The sequence below is a fragment of the Odocoileus virginianus genome, chromosome 21 (genome assembly GCF_023699985.2).
Source record: "Odocoileus virginianus isolate 20LAN1187 ecotype Illinois chromosome 21, Ovbor_1.2, whole genome shotgun sequence".
Taxonomy (NCBI): Eukaryota; Metazoa; Chordata; class Mammalia; order Artiodactyla; family Cervidae; genus Odocoileus; species Odocoileus virginianus.
In genome coordinates this window covers 44,466,907-44,490,211 of record NC_069694.1, presented here as the reverse complement: position 1 = coordinate 44,490,211, position 23,305 = coordinate 44,466,907, and the positions used below count along the sequence as shown (strand labels likewise).

The 23,305-nt window shown below is 37.6% G+C and overlaps 1 protein-coding gene across 6 annotated transcripts in view; it reads right to left on the bottom strand.

Moving 5' to 3' along the window:
* The window catches only part of PPA2 (inorganic pyrophosphatase 2), a 93,715-nt gene that overhangs the window by 61,062 nt on the left and 9,348 nt on the right, over window positions 1-23,305 (bottom strand). For 4 of the 6 annotated variants that reach the window (XR_011482529.1, XM_070452258.1, XM_070452260.1 and 1 more), the window contains exons 2-5: window positions 17,039-17,103; window positions 13,114-13,158; window positions 7,573-7,626; window positions 6,053-6,172 (exon numbers count right to left, since the gene is read on the bottom strand). Coding sequence is in view for 5 of the 6 variants with exons in the window: in XM_070452258.1 (XP_070308359.1) it covers window positions 6,053-6,172; window positions 7,573-7,626; window positions 13,114-13,158; window positions 17,039-17,103 (284 nt within the window). In the remaining variant the exon portion in view is untranslated. Of the gene's footprint in view, window positions 1-6,052; window positions 6,173-7,572; window positions 7,627-10,663; window positions 10,685-13,113; window positions 13,159-17,038; window positions 17,104-23,305 lie in introns of those variants that run through there. The other 2 variants (XM_070452259.1, XM_070452262.1) reach the window with 2 other exon arrangements.

Here is a 23,305-nt window from a genome sequence, read left to right as displayed (position 1 = left end):
TTATTCATAATTCTCTTCCTTTAAATTCTTTCTCTTACTCTCAGAATCTCTTAAGTGTATTTTCCTACTGTTGCCCTTACTGCTTCTTATTTTCTATTACCAGGCATCCGTTCATTGAGTTAATATTTATTGATAAGCTACTCTGGGCCAGGAGTTAGGAATAGAAATTAACAAGACATACTCAATACCCTGAAGAACACCATGTTAATAAGTAGTGTAGCATCTGTCATAAATGCACAAAATTAATCTTAATGTGCTGGAGAAACCATGAAGGAGTAAAGTGAAAGTGGAATTAGAAAACCCAGAGGCAGAATCAGAAAACATCTGGGAGGTTCCTCCTGTCTAAGGCAGGAACCCTTTCCTGAACCTTCCTTAACCTCATTCTCATTCTGAGAAGGGAGCAACTGTGACAAGCTAGAAGTCATGCTAGCCTGAAGGACAATACCTAGATTCTAGTCCTATTTTAGCCACAAACTACCTAGGCCAAAAGATTCAGACCTCAGTATTCTCACCTACAAAAAGTTCTTCAATAAGACAATTGCTAGATACATCCTATCTCTGAATTCTATGATTGTTAGTGGTCATTCATAATCTGCATAAATACTACCAATAACCAGGAAGCTCACAAATTAACGAAATAACTTAGCCTACTGTGGTCAGACAGACACAAAAACTGTCTTCATCCCCTTCAGAAACTCCAATTGCATTTTTTACCTATCAATTTAGTTCTTTCTATTGAGGAAATAAATACATACAGGCAAAATTCTTAACCTATAACAACGTTGTCAATTTTAGGACCAGTTCTTCATGATTTCCCTCACCAGAAAAAATACCATACTGGTTCTTTCTATTTCTAGTTCTGCATTTAGTGCTCTAGATCTTCAGGGCTTGGTTTTTTACTACAAAAAAAAGAGTCACACTAAATGATTTCTAACTTAACTTGAAAATACAGTATAATTTCAAGCAATCACCAGGAGAAATCTTGACAAAGTTAAAACTTGAATTACACCCTCTAGTGGAGTTTTAAATGTCTAGGCTTAAAACTAAGCAAGGAAACAACTAGGAAAGCAGTCAAGCTGGCAAAAAAATATAAGATGAAATTCCTAATCTTAATATTTTTTTCACAAAACTGACAAAGGCTAGCATCCAGACTTTAAAATAACTTCTACAACTAAGTAAGAAAAAGCAACACAATACAAAATGGGTCAAAGTCAGGAACAGATAATTCTAAGAGGAAACATGAATGACTTATAAGTACATGAAAAGATAACCAATCTGATCACAGAAATACAAATTAAAACCAAAATGAGTTGCTATTTCAAAAACTTAAAAAATCTGATAACATTAAATACTCATAATTATGTAAGAAGCCTGAAATGCTACTGCTGGTAGGAGCGTATATTGTTACAACTTCTTTTGTAAACAATTTGGGAATACCTAGTAAAATAAACGGGTATGTAACTCAGAACTTAGCAATCTGACTCACAGGGATATACCTAGCAGTATATATGTATACATATTATGTATACAGAAAAATTTTAGCAGAGGATCCATGAAAAGCTTTAAAAAAAAGTTTAAAAATCTCCCAAGAGGAATACAAATAATGTTAAATTAATACAAAGCATAGCTATAAAGCTATATAAAAAAAAAAACTCAATATACACAGACTACTGATCTAGCCTAAAACAAATCTACTCATCCTCATGCAGGTATCTGAGATCATTACCTTACAATCTTACAAATATTAACCAATTCATCAGTAATCACCATGCTCTGGCCCTTCAGTCTCTCCAAAATATGACTGAATGGTACAGAACTGAGTACCATTCTTCTTGAGTACTACGTCCTGATCAATCAGAACTCCTATCTCCAAGTCAAGTAAGATCTGCTCAACCTCTACCTGTACTTCACCAGCTTCAATGTGGAGCAGAAGCTATTTCACTAGTAGCACCTAATACCAGTGGCAACAGTATCATCACTGAGATAATACCATCCAACACTCATTGAGGGGTGAACCTTGTTTTTGATCATCTCATTCAAATTCCACAATAACCTTGTGGGGAAGATGGCAGGATGACACAGATGAACAAATAGGCCTGGTTAGATTTAGTCACTGGTTTCAGGTTATAAAGCTAAGAAGTAGTACAAAATGAAACTTGGGGTCAACGAACCAGATTATAATGAAGTTCAAAATAATAACACAATGATATACCAGTAAGACTGAAGAAATTTTGAAGTTAGTGATTCCAGTCCTTTAAGATTATTCAGATTAAGTCTTCTAAATATTTACACAGAAAGTCACAACACTTGAATAATATGTGGGAAATATGAACAATTAGGGGAAGACAAACAAAGATGATTTTTGCCCAGTCCAAACTCAAACTTTGAGGAAGTCATCATTGCCAGCGCAGGAGAAGATATTAGTAGGGCTACACAGTCCAGGCAGGTGAAGGTCTGAAATAACGAGAGCACACGGATGACCAAATGGAGAGGCTTCTACGTAAACAGTCTCCTGCTGCTGCAATGTTCTTCCAAGCATGGTTGGCTTGGTAATTGCTCTGAACAAAGTTCCCGCTGTTACAAGAGGAATCACAAGAGAAGAGCAGAATCCAATTACCCACACATGCCTATGAACCATCTGCAACACACACCATGCATTCGTGGATTCATTTATCCCCCAAATATTTACTGATCACCTAACTCAGCACCAGACACTAAATGGGGCAACTGAAAGACAACAACAAACAGAACAAACAGAATCCCTGCCCTCATGAGACCACATTCTACCTAGAACACATTTACAATAAACTTAACAACTAAATTACATACCGGAGAAGGAAATGGAAGCCCACTCCAGTATTCGTACCTGGAGAATCCCATGGACATGAGGAGCCTGGCAGGTTACATATAGTCCATGAGGTCTCAAGAGTCAGACATGACTTAGCAACTAAACCACCACAGATTATATAGCATGTAAGAAGTCGACAGGTGTAATGGAAAAGGAAAAAAAAATAAAGTACGGAAGAACAATGGAAGTACACGGGGTTAAAACAGTAAAGGATGTTAGAGGCAGACATCATGAAGGAGGCAACTGATGAGCAAACACTGAAGGAAGGAGGGCGTGTGTACACCGGGAAAACATGTCCCAAGTGGGGGACACAGCGAGTGTGAAAGCTTGAGGCAGGAGTATGCCTAGAGCCTCAGAGGAATCATGAGAAGGCCAGTGTTGGGTGAGAGAGCAGGAGGAGGAGCAGAAGGAGAAGCTGGACATGAGATCAGAAACATAAATGGGCCAGGGGCTGGCTTTCAATTTAACAGGCTGACTCTGTCTTCACGTTGACAAGGAAGCAAAAAATAAAAATAAAAAATATTGGGTATGTTTGTTGTTATTTAGTATGTTTGTTGTTATTTAGTCACTAAGTTGTGTATGACTCTTCTGTGACAGCCTACCAGGCTCCTATGTCCATGAAATTTCCATGAAATTTCAGAAAGAATACTACAGTGGGTTCCCATTTCCTTCTCCAGGGGCTCTTTGCCACCCAGGCATCAAACCCGCATCTCCTGCATTGGCAGGTGGGTTCTTTACCACTCAGACAGTTGGGTACATTACCTTGTCCATAAACAACTGGCCTAATTTCAACTTTATATAAACATGAATCAATGTAGCTAGTTTTGCTTGGTGTTTAACTTCTGTGCAATCTATGGTACATTTTTCTGCTGAGAACTCACACACACTCACACACACCACCACCACCACCACCACCATCATCAGTTCGGGTCTAAAAAGAGAGTAAAGATCTCTGGTTAAAAATGGCAACGAGAATACAAGTCCATTTCCTCTTCCTCACTCCCATCCTGTCCACAGTGGCCTCCTTTCTGCTACTCAGACTCACGAGCCCTCCTTCCACCTCTAGACTTTCATACCTCATGTTTCTTGATGAGTTCTTCTAAATGGCCTGGGATGGCACTCACTTCCTTAGACGCCACCCTCTCACTTTCTTCTGGTCTCCTCTTAGAAAACAGCTCCTATCTGAGGCCTTCCTCCCAACTGCAACAATTCCACCACACCTTAGACCCGTTTCCTGTTTGATTATTCTCCAACACACTTACCACCATCTGTCATACTATATGTTTTTACTTTTTTTCGTCTGTCTCTCTGTCTCTTAGAATAAAAGTTCCACAAGAATTCTTGTCACTTTTATCACTGCTTTACCTCCAGTACTTAGAACATGCTCTGGCAAACATCAGGTACTCAAACACCGGGTCCTGAAGACATGAACAGCTCTGTGAAGCAAGGGCCAGTGTGAAAATTACAAGGGCAGCTGGAGACGCTGAAGGTGCTGTTGTGGTGGGAGGGACGCGAGGAGGACAAAGGCTGCAGAATGAGGCTGCAGAAGTAGGGCCAGACCATGAAGGGCTGAGGAGCTATGTTAGCAATGCTTCAGTCTATCCTTTCAGCAATAGGAAACCATTAAAAGGTTCTCATGTGGACAAAAATGGTACTTTTGGATATGAGGTGCAGTATGAAATTTCAGTAGGCAGTGGTGAATGCAGGGGACATTAAGAACCAACATTAAGAGTCTAATTCTGCTCTAGCTGAAGAACTATTGCACCTTACAGACTAATATAATAGCATGTAAGAGCACCTTGAACATTCAAACACATCCAGAGGAATACAAAAATGTGTCAGGACTTTAAATAGATGAACTACAAAAGATGAGTTAATCAGAATCTATTATGCTCCACTGTAGCCACTAATTTAGTTGTTGATCATCCCACCTCCAGGAGACTGTAAATGCTTAAAAAAAAAAAAAAAAGACCACATAATAGTAAGAACAGCAACTATTCTACTTTTCAAAGGTCTATTTATGTCTTCCTTTAATTCAGTGGCTTGTGAGGCCCTCCCCTCATCTCTCCATCTTCTGCAGACAGTATTCCCAGAGCTTAACAAAAATGTTCGCACCCTTTCACTGCCAGGTCAAACAGAATGTCTACTTAGGCACCTGGAAAGTCAGAATCCTGTGGTCTATTTCAACAAACATCCTCATTCTTAGCACACCATTTTAGAAGCGCCTGTTTTAACCAAGAATGTATCCATGTGGGTGGTCTAACTGCCATCAAAGGCAGTCTGACTCTTTAGAAAACAATTTTCTTTTTTCTTTTCCTGCAACTGTTTATTCTACATGGGCAGCTGGGTTTTTTTTGTTTTGAGTTAGATAAAACAAGAACCCCTTTCTCTCAGATATTTCCCAAAAAGCATCTTGGAATTTCACACAAAATATTAAAATTAATAAAATTAAAATATAAAAATAACCAGATAGACAGATGCTCTAAACGTTCTTATAAACATAAAGGCAGATGCTTCTCTATGTATCCAAACCTAGATTTCTGATTCTGCATATTGTGAGTTTTACTCACTAAATTATCTGGAAGAAGTTACCACTTCCTAGGAATGAGGAAATATGGGAAGGAAAAAAAAAGAAGAAAAAAGGAATAAAAGCAAATAGTAAGTGTTACTCTCTAATAGGAATGCTGCTTTACCATCACTTAACCATTGTTTTCATTGCTTCCTACTGAAAAATCATAAATTTTTAATAGTATATAATTAAGTTGCCTTATTCAATTCACAATGAGTTCTGAAAGAGGTATCAATTTAATAGGTTCATCTGTTAAAGTTTAAAAAATAAAATTCATGCTGTCATGTATGAATGTATATAAAAGCATAACTTGTCATATCCAAAAAAATGACTGCAGATAAAGGAAATAAAATATTTTCCACTAACTCTTAATAGCCAGGCCCAGAAAAAGAAATGTGTTCAAAATGCCAAATATGAGTATTCTAAATACCTAACTCTGAGAATTTGAGTACAGACATATATACAGTTTGAAAAAGAATTTATTGATACAATAAAATTCCACATTAAAAAAATTTTAAATTTACAAATCTCTCACACTGACATGTCCTCAATTTAAATTCAAGTAGTTCACAGGATTTACAAGGTAAATTTTTTCAGAAGACAGAGAAGTTTTACCATTATAACAAAAATGTTACCTGAGGGAGGGCACCATAATTCCATATATAACCCTTGTGAGGAAAGATGTTTGCCACATAGCGAAGCTTGCCATCCTTCACATCTTGTTTAATGGGATTCAATGGTTCCTTCGTGGCAATCTAAGCAGATTGTGGGAGCAAAGGGGTGTGGGGCATAAGAAATGGTTAATCCTATATTCAAACATGATTTTTAAATCTGCCATCATCAGACTAAATATTCATATTCCAACTTATTGATCAAAGATAACTTTAAAATAAGTTAAGCTGGTTCTTATTTGTAATTTACTGTTTTGTATTAAACTATCTGGGAAGGAAACGTAGGATAATATATTTAGGCACTCTATTACTTATGAACTCATTTTTTTAACACAAATAATAGATATTATTGAAATGGCAAGAAGATAAGGATTAATCAACTTGCTTTTTGTTACTACTTGAGTTTTCTACCATCAATCTTATAACAAAGATTTTTCACTAAGTGATTTCATTTTAAAGTTACCTTTCAATCATATTCAAATTGCCATGCCAAGGGAAAAAAAAAACACCTATCCTACAAAAGTAAACAAAAAATAATTGAAGCCATGTTTGAATGAATAAACACTGATTAAATTAGGTAGGATCGCACAGGTTCTTGATCCTACACCCAAGTGAGGTAGAGAGTAGCCAAGAATAATAAAACATTGTACCAAAAGCAAAAAGAGCAAAAGAAGAATCTAATTACTTTTTCCTATTAAAATATTAACCGAAAAACCTACTATTTTAGAGAAATCATTCTCCAAATAAAGAATCTGCAAAACATATACTGATAAAACTATCTTAACTTAAACATTTAAAATAATACCTACCTCTACATCCAAAGTTACAGAAGACTTAGATAACTAAGCAAAGTACCACAAATTAAATTTCACTCAGAAATAGCGACCTGACTTAACTGAAGATAAAACGATAAAATTCTGAAAAGCAAAAGGTTAAGTTCTTGATAGGTTCACACCATCAAGAAAAATCAAGAAAATATTATTAATTTTAAAAACTAACCAGGGGAACAGCAGATGCTCTTAGAAAATACTCAGAAATCAAGAGTTGGCCAGAAAAACACTTTCACTCCTCTTAGAGTTAAATTTAATCTAAAGGAGAATTAAGTCCTCAGGAACCAAAATTGTCAGCCTCAAATATGCTGCAATTGTGTCTATGAACAAATACATCTCAGAACCTATTTAAGAAAATCTTAAAAGTATTTGCTATTTTCAAAGACACAGGAGTCAAGGAAAATTAAATAAATATGTGTATAACAAAATAGGCAAAAGAGAATATAGTCTCTTTAAAGTGTAAATTCAGCTTTGAATAATATTTTCTTTTTTGAAAATAGATTCAAAGTATGTTTACAAGAATGTTTTCCATTGTCTTCATTATAAAGAAGCTTGTCAACCATCCCAAATTCAAAATATTATGACAAACAACTTGAAACAAAATTTTATATCATTATTAATTATTTCATTTGATGTTAATAGGATATTTCATACCTCCATTTTAGCATTTGTCCACCGAGGTACTTCCACAACCATGTTAAACACATTCTGCAATTTAAAAAAACAACAAAGAAAACATTTTTTTAATGTTGTCATCTTTTATTTTTTCACTTATCTCTTGCATGAGAATGTTTTCTTTTTTTCCTACAAAAAATGTAAAAAGTCTGCATTATATATCTGCCTATGCCTTAAATTCCTACTAAAAAATTAGAGAAGCAGTTGGTTAAAACAGAACAGAATTTAAGCCTGATTGTATTACTTGACCACTACTACATGGTGTTAGAAGTTAATACATTTCTGGAAATACCTTTTGGTAGGGACAGAATCAGAATGGAGCCGAGAGACGTGTTTCAATTACTTTCCAACTAAAATAGAAGTGAGCGCTGAGTGTCTCACTTTTTTAGTCTATAAAGTAAGTGTGATAATCTCTGTCCTCATCCCACACAAGGCTGTGAAGATCAGTTACATGCTTTAAATGAAAATACACAATTAAGAAATAAAATATTTTGAAAATCATAAAAAAATATTTAAATCCAAGTTAGAATTATCATAATGTAAAATTGAGGCCATCAGTATAGGTAGTTACAAAGCTTACAAAGAGTCACAAAGCCTAGCTTACATTATCTAGTGATCTCTGATTCCCTAAACTTACAGAAGAAACACTGCCTCTTTTTACTGCTTCTGACCTCGTAGAGTACTTGACACTCTAGGTCAGTGGTGACTAACAGTAATGGCCTTACAAAGAAAAAGCCTTAGGGGTTGCCTGGTGGCTCAGTGGCAAAGAATCCGCCTGCCGATGCAGGAGACATGTGTTTGATCCCTAGGCTGGGAAGATCCCATATACCAAGGAGCAAATGAGCCCAGACCCCACAACTGCTGAGCCTGTGCTCTGGAGCCCAGGAACCGCAACTGCTGAAGCCCATGCCCCCTAAAGCCTGTGCTCCACAACAGGAGGAGCCCCCACAATGAGAAGCCTCCGCATCTCAGCTAGAGAGGAGGCCCTGCTCGCTGCAGCTGGAGAAAGCCCAAGCAACAGCAGGAGACAGAGCGCAGCCAAATATAAACAAATAAAATTATTTTTTAAAAAGAGAGAGAGAAAGTCTATGTTGAAAGTTGGCTTGCCTCCCATTCTGATATCAGTAACTAACAACTTATCAAAGCAATGGTTTAAAACAGTCTTCGTCCAAGTGTGGACATGGACCAGGGCTAATCTGCAAGTTGACAGTTACCGGCTCCTTTAGAAACATTGATAACAATTTGACCAAGTAATTTTTATGACTGTCAAACCTATTAATAAGTATTTCGAACTTGAGTTAAGTTTTTCTAATAGTTCATTTTGATTGTACTTTTTAAAAGTATCAGTACCAGTTCACAAAAGATTAGAAATAAACAAACCAAAAAACTACCTTTCACCACAGACCATTTTAGAAGCAGTGATTAAATATAGTTATTTTCAACTATGCCACACAGTAAAATTACCTGGAGAGCTGGAATTTATTTTTTTTTTTTAAAGAGATTTCTAGAGCCCCCATCTCCTACATATTTGAATTCAGTGGCTCTGTAGTGAAGCCAGGGCATTGCTTATTTTTAAAAGCTCCTAAGCAATTTTAATATGCAGCCAGAGTTGAGAACCTCTGGTTTAAAGTACTGCTCAACAATATCCCTGGTGGCTCAGATGGTAAAAGCATCTGCCTACAATACAGGAGACCTGGGTTCAGTCCCTGGGTTGGGAAGATCCCCTGGAGGAGGGCACGGCAACTCACTCCAGTACTCTTGCCTGGAAAATCCCATGGACAGAGGAGCCTGGTAGGCTACAGTCCATGGGGTCGCAAAGAGTCAGATACGACTGAGCAACTTCACTTCACTTCACTTCAAACAATATCTGGGGTTTTCTTAGTGAAAGCAGGAAAGCTGCTAACTCAAAGAATGCCATTTACACAATTAAATATAAATCAAGCCACAGAAGTAATGATGGTTTTTAAGTTCTTCTAGATGAGACTGAAGTTTACCATGACAAAACTGCATACTCATAATGAGATAAAGAACAAAGTTGAGAATGCATTCTCAACAACTGCTCCTTAGAAATATGTCTCATATCTATCTTAGCAACCGTATATACAGGCCTGCTGTTAGGTTTCATTTTCCATGCTCTTTCATGAGGTACCCCAACACCTGTTTAAATATGTCTGAAGGAGCTGTTAAAAAGAAAAACCTAAGTAAACGGCAGATGTTCACATAATTTATTCATCCCAGAAAGTCTGGCTCTAGGAGAAGAAGTGCATGCAGATGAATACTCAGAGGCGACACAGAAGACAAAGCTAGTGCCAATCCTTTTATAGAAAGAATGACACCTACCAAAACCCCTCACAGAGACTTGAATTACACCAAGAGAACAATGGATCAGGTTTGAATTGTAAGCCTGCAAACTACGCTCTTCCTCACCATTTGCTCCTGATCACTAGGAGTGTACTTCTAGTCTGCTTTTCTTCTCTCAGGCTAAAATGCACATGACCTGTAATGTTTTAAAGCCAACGTTAGCCTGCTTATTCTAAGATTAATGCTGATTACAAAAAAAAAGTGGCCTGCTGAAATTTATTAGAAAATCACAAAGACACAAGGAGACATGTTTCAAATTCGGAAAGTTGGGTTAGGGACATCTACCCCTTCCTTCAGCTCTTTTTTCTATTTTTTTCCCTTCTATTTTTATTGCAGAAAAAAAAAAAAAAAGGATGAAAAAGCAGTCAGAAGATTTTCTATGTGTGTGCGCTCAGTGTTGTCTGACTCTCTACAACCCCGTGGACTGGAGCTGCCAGGCTCCTCTGTCCACGGGAATTCCCGGGCAAGAATACTGGAGTGGGTTGCCATTTCCTTCCCCAGGGAATCTTCTTGACCCCAGGAATGAAACTCTTGTGTCTCCTGCATTGGCAGGCAGATTCTCTAACACTGCATCATCTATATTCTTGAGGTGTAAAAAAAAAGGAAATAACCCTTCTATCCTCTTTCTAACCCTTAAAATATCAAATAAACTTGGATTTGACATTAAAGCAAAGGCAACAATTGCAAAAATAAACAAGTGGGAACATACTCAAGTAAAAAGCTCTGCACAGCAAAGGCAAAATGAAAAGGCAACCTGTGGAATGGAAGAAAACAGTTGCAAGTCATATATCTGTTAAAGGGTCAATAAGCAAAATATATAAAGAAATCATGTAACTTAACAGCAAAAAAACAATCCATCAAAAATATATGGGCACAGGTCTTAAATACTTTTCCAAAGAAGACATGCAGATGGCCAACATTACTAATCATCAAGGGAAAGAAAGCAAATCGAACTCACAATAAGATACCAGGTCATGCCCATTAGAAAGATTATCATGAAAAAAAGATAAGAAATAACAGCATCAGCGAGGATGTAGAGAAAAGGAACCCTTGTCCACTGTTGGTAGAAATGTAAACTGGTACAGCCACAATGGGAAACAGTATGGAGGTTCCTCAAAAAATTGAAAATAGAACTACCACATAACCCAGAAATCCCACTTTTGTATATATATCCAATAAAAAGGAAAACAGGATACTGAAGAGGTACTTATATTCCTATGCCCATTATAGCATTACTCACAATAGTCAAGACACAGAAACAGCCTGAGTGCCGTTCAACAAATGAATGAATACATTTTTTACATACACAAGGGAATAGTATCAAGTGTAAGAAAGGACAACATCTTGCCCTTGGTGACAGGATGGGTGAACCTGGAAGGTATTATGCTCACTGACAGAAATCAGACAGAAAAAGACAAATACTGCATGGCACCACTTACAGGTAGAATCTTAAAAAGTTTTAAAAAGCCAAATTCATAGACAGAGAGTAGAAAAGTAGTTGCCACAGCCTGAGGGGTGGGAGAAATAGAAAAGAATTTTAAAAAAATATCTCGAATCAAAAATCAGATAGTCACCAACACACAAACTATGTTCTAAAAATTAAATTTTAAGTTGGTTTCCCTGGTGGCTCAGATGGTAAAGAATCTGCCTGCAATGTGGGAGACCTGGGTTCAACCCCTGGTTTGGGAAGATCCCCTGGAGGAGGGCATGGCACCCCACTCCCGTGTTCTTGCCTGGAGAATCCGACAGAGGAGCCTGGCGGGCTGCAGTCCACGGGGTCACACAGACCAAGCACTACTGAGTGTGCACCATGTACATAAACATATATGTACTCAGGATATACGTACTTAGTATATATATACTCAGTCAACAATTTTTCCCACTGGAACAACTGTTCTCAGGGTCACACTCGAAGTCTCTAGGGACCTATGAAGACTTGAGCCCCTGAATGCCTGTTTGTTTATCCATTATGTAAAGCAGTGGTTGGTTCTCAGACTTCAGAGTGCAGAGGATGCCCCGGAACACTTGTTTGGGGCTTTGCAGGTGGCAGAGTGGTAAAGAATCCACTACCCAATGCAGGAGATGCAAGAGACAAGGGTTCGATTTCTGAGTCTGAAAGATTCCCCGGAGAAAGAAACGGCAACGCACTCCAGTAGTTTTGCCTCAGAAATCCCATGGACAGAGGAGCCCAGAGGGGTACAGTCCACGGGTCACGGAGAGTCGGACACAAGGTGACTGAGCAGAGAACACCTGTTAAGTGTGAAGACTCCCCAGTCCGCATGGATTTACTAGATATGGAATGGACCAGGAATCTGAAACATTAACAAGTGCCCTAAGCAGTTCCAATGCAGATGGTTTAGGACCATTCTGACAAATATCAGTTTAGTAAAATACAAGATGGGGGGGGGCAGCCAAAGCTGATAGGAATTCAACAGCCCCACAGCTATGCTTAGAAGGAGATTCAAAGGCTGGGGTCAAAAGTTTCAGCCAGCTGAGACTAGAGGGCAATAAGGTGAGGAAGGGAAAAGAAGGCTAAGGAAGAGGCAGGAAATGTTTCCTGGAATCAGCAAGATAAAAAGGCATCAACAGAAAGAAACAGACATCAGTCAAATGTTCTAGTCCTAAGTCAAGAAAAATTAAAAATTTGATAGGCATATACTTGAAAGATGAATTTAGAATGTATTTATTTAGCACATAGTTGGAATATAGCATATATTCCTGAATCCTAGAATAGTCAGATTCATAAACAGAAAGTAGCACAGTGGTTACCAGGGGCTGCGTGGACGTGGAGTGGAGAGCTACTGCTGAATGGGTCCAGAGTTTCAGTTTGAGAAAATGAAAAAGTTCTAGAGATGGATAGCAGTGATGGTTGTGTAACATGGTAAAGAATTTAATGTCACTGAACTGTACACTTAAAAAGTGTACAATAAATAATATGGTAAATGTCATGTTATATATATTTTCCCATAAGGGAATAAAGTAAAATAGTAATGTTGTCCCTAGCTGCCTTAAACAGAGACTAGAAGAAAAACATCAGGATGCACTCATAAGTTCTGCAAGGGAAAATAATTCAGCATCACTGTACAAATGTGGACTACCGTCAAGGTCTTTAAAAGACAATATTAAGTGATACACACAAATAAAAACCTTTAGATGTACCTCATATTCATCATTTCGTGCTCTTTTTGTAGGAATGCCATTTTCCTATAAAAGAAAAGATGGTTATTAGAGAAATGCAATTCAAAAATACAATGAGGTACCATCTCACACTGGTCAGAATGGCCATCATAATAAAGCCTACAAATAATAAATGCTGGAGAGGGTGTGGAGAAAAGGGATCCCTCTGACACTGCTGGTGGGAATGGAAGCTGGTGCAGCTATTATGGTGAACAGCGTGGAGATTCCTTAAAAGAATGATCCAGCAATCCCATTCCTGAGCATATATTCAGGAAAGACAAAAACTCTAATTTGAAAAGATACTTGGACTCCAATGCTCATAGCAGCACTGTTTATAATAGCCAAGACATGGAAGCAATATAAATGTTCATTGACAGATGAATGGATAAAGAAGATGTTTTATACACATATAATGGAATATCAGTCATAAAAAAGAACAAAATAATGTCATTTGCAGCAACATGGATGGAAATAGAGATTAACATATTAAGTGAAGTATGACAGATGAAGACAAATATCATAAACTATCATTTATATGTGAAATCTAAAAAAATGACATAGAAGAACTTATTTATAAAAACAGAAATATTAATAGACTCACATAGAAAACAAATATGATCAACAAAGGGGAAGGCAGGGAGGGAAGAATTGGGAATTTGGGATTAACAGATACACACTACTGGATATAAAATAGATAAACAGCGAGGACCTACTGTATAGCACAGGGAACTATATTCAATACCTTGTAATAACCTATAATGGTAAAGAACCTGAAAAGAACATATGTGTGTGTGTATATATATATATGTATATATATATATATAAAACTGAATCACTTTGCTATATACCTGAATCACTGTAAATGAACTATACTTCAATTTTTAAAAGATGCTATTTTTGACTCTAATATTTCATGAAAGAATACAGCTGTACTGACCATAGAGCAATAAAAATATGCCTATAGTATAAACATTCCACCAGAGGTTTCCAGAAACCTGATTCAAAAGAGAATCCACCAAACGCCCAGTACAGTTTTCTCTCCGCATTTGCATCTCCAGTGCATGAGCATCAAAGTGCTACATAAAAAAATTATTAGAAAAGCTAAATCCCTTTCAAGTGTATTTTCCTAGTTTTTATAAAATAAGCAAAGGCTCTGTTCAGTCTTTAAGGAAAGACTGGCAGTTTCCAGTAATCATGCTTAAAACAGTCATTTCATTGTTGAAATGAAACTCCAGGGAGTGTGACTAACAAGCCATGAAAGTACTCGGCTGCGCCTCCTGCCTGTGATTTCCACCAAGGTGTGATTACCAAGTCTCCATCAAGCACTTTTAAATTAAAAGAGCATTATGTGGCGGGTTGGAAAGAAAAATTACACCATTCCCAAATGCTCACACATTATATGTAACTTTTACACACCAAAACAGCTAATGAAGGAAACAAACAGAAAAACAATTATTCCAAGTCAGCTCTGATGCATTATTTCTTTTCCTAAAGTACCACTACCCAAAGTATAATGTGCAAGAGTTCTAATCATTATGTCTGCGAACAAGGGAAGCCTATTTACACAACCACTGTGTGTATCAATCTCCACAGGCCCAGAATTCATTTGCACAACCTGTTACACTTTGTTCTGCCATATCAATTTTTCATACGCCCAAATCTCATGTTCCCCAAAACCCATCCTCCTAAGGCAGAGTATTATTACTCAGTGGGATGTATGAAGCCCATTGTTTGTTCCACTTACACCCTGACCTACCTCACAATTCCTCCCTCTAATACTATTATCACTGCTACTGCTATTAGGTATAGAGACTGTCACAGTTCACCGCCCCCCCACAGGAAGCAGCACCCACTAGTCACTCCTACCTTCACTGCTCACTTCTAGTTTTCTAGCACCTTTGTTTGACTAGTATTTGTTTGACTTGTTTATTTTTAGGTTGTTAGTTTCCTCTGGCGGAGAGGGAACTAGATTCACCTTATTCACCACTGCAACTCTAGTGCTTAGAATACTGTCTGACTCATAGTAACCATGCAATAACTGCTTACTGAATGAACAAATTAATTAACAAATAAATGGATGAATGCACCTTCTTTAAGCCAAAATCAAAGAGAGTGGTTGGGAGATGTGAGGTACCTAGGTTGGACAGCTCACTGGCCAAAACAAGACACATGAACACACACACACACACACACACACACACACACTCAGAGACACACACAGGACTATAGAGTTCTTTATGCTCTCTCACCGGTTTCTTTCTCTCTCCAGATTACATGACTCCTTGTCCTGTAGCTGAATACTACTCAGAAGTAGTGAGCTAGAAGGATTACACAAGAGCAGCTAAGATACAGACTTTGTTGAGGATGCTGCTGAACGTCCTCTTCCTTGGATGTCTCTGGGATAATTATTTATGAAAAATTTTATAGACATTATAGGAAATGACTATAGTTTTAAATGTGTTTGCAAATAATAGTTTAGAATAAAATACCTTTCCTTTTGCTTACTATATCAAGACACCATTGTCTATTGTCTTCTTGACTTCACACCTGCTATTATTTAAAATAAAACCCGAAGAAACGTTAAAAAAAAAAAATTACAGTCTGGAGTTATAGCACCTACGTTCAAATCTCATCTCCACAGACCAGATTTGTGACCATGGGCAAGGTACTTCACCTCATTAGCAAAATAAAAATGGTAACAGTGGCCCTGGACGTACTGAAATGACGCAAGTCAAGCTCTGAGCACAGTGCCTGGCTAAGCACTCGGAGCACTCGGTAACTCTTGGCTCTCGTCGCCCCATTCTCATTGCTATGGACAGTCCCACCCTGTGAAGACCTGGGAGGCAGCATAAATCCTATTCCCATGCTCCGGAAGCTTACTGTGACCCCTGACAGTCGGCCCCTGGGGTAACACCAGAAAGGTCAGACCAGACTTGCAGCGGCAGCAGCTTCCCACTTCTTCCCTGGTCTCTGCTCCACACTGATCCCACCACGGTTCTGGAAAACCCAACCCCACTAACCAGCCCCACGGAATCTCACCCTGGAATGTAGTTCTGGTTACTGAAAACAGCCAGTTAACTACTTGGATCTCACTGAAAGAACTGCCAAGGCTGCGGTGACAACTGAAGTCCACTACCAATGATGCCATCTCGCCAGCTAGTCAGGAGAGCCCGAGGAATGCTCCAATATTCTGGGCCCCTCTTAGTTCCATCTTCAGCAGATTGCCCTCCAGCCTGACTTACATCCCTTCTACCCTCCCACCTCTCAAGTAATTTCAGGTTCTAAAAGAATAGCTATTCAAAGACTACCATTTTTCCAACTGTACCTTTCTAGCATCTGTCTTGTAGAGTGGTTAAAGAGCATGAACTCTGTGGTCAGAAATGCTAAATCAAAACCTTGTTCTGTCACTCACCAGCTATGTGACCTTAGACAGTCAAAGTGTCCAAGTCAAGGACACTTCAGCTCCAGTGTCCTTGGAGATGATAACAGCAACTTGTAAGGATTAAATAAAATGGCATATGTTGACACGGTGGCTAGCAAACAGAAGATAATCCACAAATGTTACTATTTTATTATTACTAATACCACTACTGCTCTTATTAAAAATAAGCCTCTTGTTAACCTCCCAAATTCTTAACCTTAGATTTTTATTTGCTACCAAATTCTAAGTGTCATAGGCTACTGCTAACACTTCTTTCTTCCCAAGTTCTGGAAGAAACCCATTCTTATCCAAACTCTAATTCATAAAGAAGGCTTATAATCCTGTTACAATGATAACTGATGCTAATTCTCCTCTGCCCTTCTTGACTGCCAACCACAACTTTTCTTTTTGAGATGCTTTCAAAAAGAATCTTATGGTGATACTAGAAGTATATATTTTCATGCACCAAACAAGTTAAAACAATACCTCTTCAGAGTCCACCTTCAGAGGAATATCATGAAAGGGGGAAATGTAGTGACCAGCTACATTCTCTGCAAAGGAAAACAAACAAAAACACAGAATTAAAGCAATGAACTAGCTTACTCTTTAGAGTAATTATACTCTTACCCACTTTTAAATTTTGAACAAGCTGTTAATGTTTTTTCAAAATTATCTTTAACTCCCAATTTAAGATTTAATTCAACTTTTAAAACTTGCTCTAGTCTGATGACCAAGGAGAACAACGGTAGTCTTCCCTTATCTTTGGGGGTTGCCTTCCAAGACCCCAATTGATGCCTGAAAGTGTTGACAGTACCAAACCCCACATAGGTTTTTTTTTTTTTCTATACACACCTACATATGATAAAGTTTAATTTACAAATTAGGCATAGTAAGAGAATATCCAAATTGCCAGCATCATTATGCTTTGGAGCCATTATTAAGTAAAATAAGCGTTACCTGAACACAAGCTCTGTCTGGGCAGTTGGTCTGAAAACCAAGACATCTACCTACTAAGGATGAACAAAGGGATGACTCATGCCCAGGACAGGGACAAAGCAGACAGCACCAGACTTCATCATGCTACTCAGAACACAGTGGCACGCAATTTTACACTTAATTGTGAAAAGCAAAACCACAAATAAGGGGGACTGCTGTACACACCAAATCAACTGTATCTGGGCTGCTGAAACCATTCACTTATCCCTGTGGCTTAAATATCCAGAGTAAAAAGTGTATAAATTAGACTAAAACCCCAAATATGAAAAAATCTTACTTTCAAAAAGAGGCTCATGAATAGGTGAACTGGGTTAAAAGTGATGTCAATTTTCCCAAGAGAAACCTAACAACATAATTCCTCATTTCTGCCTACAACCCACATGAAACAAGGATTAAAAGTCTTACCAAATTAAAAGAAACAAGTCATTTGTTCCACTCAGAGTGATAAGGATGCTAATATTAAGGTAAGCTTAAAACAAAAACAAACTTCAATAACCAAAACTATTTTATCCTCACTGCATACTGAAATATATATGTAAAATATATCTAAAAGTATATATTATTTAAACAAAATATGAATGCATACTTTTATTGGAATGTGTGTTTCCAAAAGCTGGGCTTAATATGGCCATAGAAAATTTTCACTTTGTAATTTCCAAAGTCAAGGTATGTACTACTTCTGGCCTGCTACTTCTTTGGTATAACTTTCAAATTTAGACTTTTAAAATATTTTGATAAACAAATTAAGGACTGGCAAACACTCCAGTAGCAACGAGTATACAGAACACCCAAATCTTGGTTTCTAAATTCCATTCTCCAATGAAAAGAACTGCGGTTTCTTGAAGAAGGGGCTTATTCTACACCTTGGGCAAAGAAAATACAAGATGAGCTTGGAATGTTCTGGAGTACCAGAAAGTGACCAAGTGCTCAAAAAAGCAAAAAGTTATGGGTATGTCAATGGAGAAGGAAATGGCGACCCACTCCAGTATTCTTGTCTGGAGAATTCCACGGACAAAGGAGCCTGGTGGGCTACAGTCCATGGGGTTGCAAAGAGTCAGACATGACTGAGCAACTCTCACTCACTCACAGGCATATCAAAGGGAAAAGGAGGCAACCTGAAAGAGCTCCCAAAGGCCAAAGCTGGAGCAAGTTGAGTAACAAAATAAGTAACGGTTACGGGCAAACCTTGGAGACACTGCGGGCTTGGTTCCAGACCACTGTTAGTAAGGCGAATAACACAATGAGGAAAGTCACACAAATTTTTGATTTCCTAATGTACATAAAAGTTATGTTTACACTACATTTAGTCTAGGAAGTGTGCAATAGCATTATATCTAAAAAAGCAATTCATACATTAAAAAAAATACATTATTGCTAAAAAAAAAATAGCTAACCATCATCTGAGTCTTCAATGAATTGTACTGGTAACGCCAAAGATCATCAATCACATATCACCATAGCAAATATTATAATAATGAAACTTTCAAACATTTCAAGAACTATCAAAATGTGAGACAGAGGCACCAAGTGCGTAAACGCTTCTGTGAAATTGGCATGGGCAGACTTGCCTGACACGGGGCTGCCATAAAACTATTCGTAAAAAGTTCAGGATCTTCAAAGTACAACAAAGGAAAGGACAACCAAATGAGGTATGCCTGTAATGAATTATAATCCAAAGTATACAATAAATGTACATGATCCATAGTAAAACAAATAAATGATTGTATAAATAAATAAAGATGACAGAAGAGACTAATCTTCCTTTCAGAAAAATCCTAAACAACATATGTAGATGTTTCCCCTCCAAAAAAGTAAAGCTTACCCTATTCCTCAAGTGTGGACCAGACTTAGTGACTTGTTTCCAAAGAACAGAGTGTGGAAGGGGAAAAACATTTCTGCAGAGAAACCTGATGATCAGTATCCTTAACCAAGCGATCAAGGCCAACATCACCAGTGGACAAGTCGTGTTCATAGCACGGATCCCCTGATACACCGAGATAAAGGTACTTCACTTCTGCCATGTTCTTCCCCCAAACCCGTAATTCCAGTCTCGTCATGAAAAAGACTGGATACACCCAAACTGAGGGACATTCTACAAAATACCTAACCAATATTCTTCAGAAGTCTCAAGGTCATCAAGAAACAAACTTAGGAAAGGAATGACTGAGAAGTTGTCAGACTAGAGGAAACTAAGGTAATATAATGCCTAAGAGGAATGTGGCACCCTGAATTGGATCTTGGGACAGAAAAATGACATTAGTGGAAAAATCAGTGACACCCAAATGCTAATAATATGTATCAATGTTGGTTTCTTAGCTTTTGCCAAATGCACAGTGGTAATGAAAGATGTTAATGTTAGGGAACACGGTAAGATATGTACTGAAATTCTGTACAATTGCTGCAACCTTGTCCAATCTAAAATTATTCCAAAATAAAGTTTATTTAAACAAATGAAGAAATACAAACAATGCCTTCAGTCCAATAAAATTAGAAATATGTAACTTAACAATGGCCTACACTCCACCAAAATTTTATTTCCTCTTCTCACGCCGTGTGGGTTTTCCTTACCCTTATCACTAACATTCCTGAAGAAAGAAGACGTTTTGTTGCTGTGTTTGTTTGTTCTATGAGGCTCTCTACTGGATCCTCAGAACCCAGAAAATTTCCCAGCACTTAGTATGCATTCAGTTAATATGTGCTGAGCAAATATCTCTATTACTATTTCATTACTTTGTACAAGCTGCTAATATAATTTACCTTTTCCCACCCTAGCAACAAAGTGACTTATGTATGACCCGATGCACAAACTATGATAAAGATAAGAAAAAGCACACAAGTGGCAAAGGATATAAAACTCTCCCTGAACTGAAGCTCTTTTCCATCAGTTAAAAAGGATGCACCTTAAAAAAAAAACTTCTCTTTCACATACCACATCAAATTTCAAATTCTCTGCCTGATTTTAAAGACATCTATGAGCAACACAAAGAACAGAAAACAATACCTATGGCTGATTCATGTTGAGGTTTGACAGAAAACAACAAAATTCTATAAAGCAATTATCCTTCAATAAAAAAAAAATTTTTTTTAAAAAGAACAGAAAACAAAATTATCAGTTTGCTGCAAGATTACTTACTTTTCTATAAATAACAAGGTTACTTAAGCGGGTCACATTTACATATTTCCTATTAAAATAAAATATAGTGGTGGGGAATTGAATACAATACAGCAACTTTGGAAAATAGTTTGACAGTTTCTTATAAACATATGATCCAGAAATTTTACTATTAAGTACTTAACTAGGAAAAATGAAAACTTTGCTCAAACAAAAACTTCTCAGTGTATGTTTATAGGGGCTTTACTCAACAATCACAAAAACTGGAGGCAACTCAAATATCCCACTGGTAAATGGATAAACAAACTACTAAACCCACACAATGGCAGTCCAGAAGCAGCAGCAATTAGTCCACAATAAAAAATGAACTATTGATACACAAAAGAAAATGGAAAAAATTATAATGCAATTATGCTAAGTGAAAGAAGCTAGATTCAAACAACTCCAATAAGATAACATTTTGGAAAAGGCAAAACTATAGGGATAAAAACCAGACCAGAGGTTGCCAGAGGTTGAGGGGAGACGGTGGAGTTGACTTAAAAGAGGAGCCAGGAGAAAATCTGGGGGAGTGACAGACTGTTCTGTACCAAGGCAGTTTAGAAAAATATAGTACATTTTAACATATAAATAGGAGCACTTACTCCAAATAACAATCACCCACCCGCAATTCTTTTCTCTACTTTAAGTCAGAAAGATAAGGTAGAATTCTGAACAAAAGAGATTAGCACATTACTACAGGTTGTGACATTTGCAACCTATCACTGATGGAAATTAACAACCTCAGCTCTAAGAATTCAGGAAGTCCTACAAACCAGGAAAGTTTGTTATTAAACTTAATGAAGTATAGGAAACTCTACAGAATAGCTGGGTTACCTGGAATTAAATAAGACTAAATGATACCTCTAGCACGCTGACTTGCTGGTAAGTTTCCCTAAAGCTCTTGTTAACTGGGGACAAGTCTCAACAAATATTAAGAGGTAAGGGAAATATGAGCTACTCAAGTATGAGGGGAAATAGGGCTAGACTGTGATCACTAAAAGCTAAAGATCTGTGAGAAGTGTTCTTTGACATCTACCACTTCAAACTGGGATCTAAATATATTCAAACACTAAGGCAGTGCCAACACACATTAAAATAATTTTCTAATTGCCATTCTGGAAGGCAAAAAGAATATAAAGGTAAATGAATGGTTTGACTCAGATAACCAAACCTACTAGAAGCCATTTGGGTCATGAAATAGTGTAAATAAAACATAATAATAAAGAAAAAAAAGGAAAATGTCTGGGAAAATAAAATAGTGCCTTAGATCTCTGATAATTATAATGCTTTGATGGGCATAATACTGATAAATTTGTACAGGAGCAATGAATACAGAGGGCAAGAGGCTGCCTTGTAGTTGCTGAGTTTGATAAAGTCACTCGATTTCTCTGACACTTAATTTTCTCAATTTCCTTTAATTAAGTAGTATGCAAAATTTAGTATGCAAAAGGCAATGCATTACATGTCAGAATACAAAAGTGCTAAGATGTGAACAATGCCTACAGCTAAGTTAGGGCGCACTACACACTATCAGGATCAGCATCATCCTATAAACTGAAAGACAAAGAAGTCCTCTTGGCACAATCAGAGAGCTAACCACTGACTTAACATACAAAGGAAGGATAAGAATCCATCTGAAGTGTTCTGGAGTCAGCACTATAAGTATGGTATTAGGTTTCACTGAAAGGCGTTCAGTTCAGTTCAGTTCAGTCGCTCAGTCATATCCGACTCTTGTGACCTCATGGACTGCAGCACGCCAGGCTTCCCTGTCCACCACCAACTCCCGGAGCCTACTCAAACTCATGTCCATCGAGTCAGTGATGCCATCCAACCACCTCATCCTCTGTCGTCCCCTTCTCCTCCCACCTTCAATCTTTCCCAGCATCGGGGTCTTTTCAAATGAGTCAGTTCTTCACATCAGGTGGCCAAAGTACTGGAGTTTCAGCTTCAGCATCAGTCCTTCCAGTGAACATTCAGGACTGATTTCCTGTAGGATGGACTGGCTGGATCTCCTTGCAGTCCAAGGGACTCTCAAGAGTCTTCTCCAACACCACAGTTCAAAAGCATCAATTCTTCAGCACTCAGCTTTCTTTAAAGTCCAACTCACATCCATACACAACTACTGGAAAAGCCATAGCTTTGACTAGATGGACCTTTGTTGGGAAAGTAATGTCTCTGCTTTTTAATACGCTATCTAGGTTGGTCATTGCTTTTCTTCCAAGGAGCAAGCGTCTTAATTTCATGGCTGCAGTCACCATCTGCAGTGATTCTGGAGCCCCAAAAAATAAAGTCTCTCACTGTTTCCTTTGTTTGCCCATCTATTGGCCATGAAGTGATGAGACTGGATGCCATGATCTTAGTTTTCTGAATGCTGAGTTCTAAGCAACATTAAATGCATTAAGATTCTTAAATGCATTAAGATTCTCTAAAGGTGGGTTTAAAGATAGGTTCTGGTATCCCCTGCTTTTCAAAAAGTTTGGTTTAAGCCACTTCACTTTTATAAAAGACTTATATTAGTGTCTGTTTTGCTAACAACAACACAACAAAAAATCCAAAGAGGATTTTTCACTTTTACAAAAAAAAAAAAAAAAGAAGAAGAAATGAAA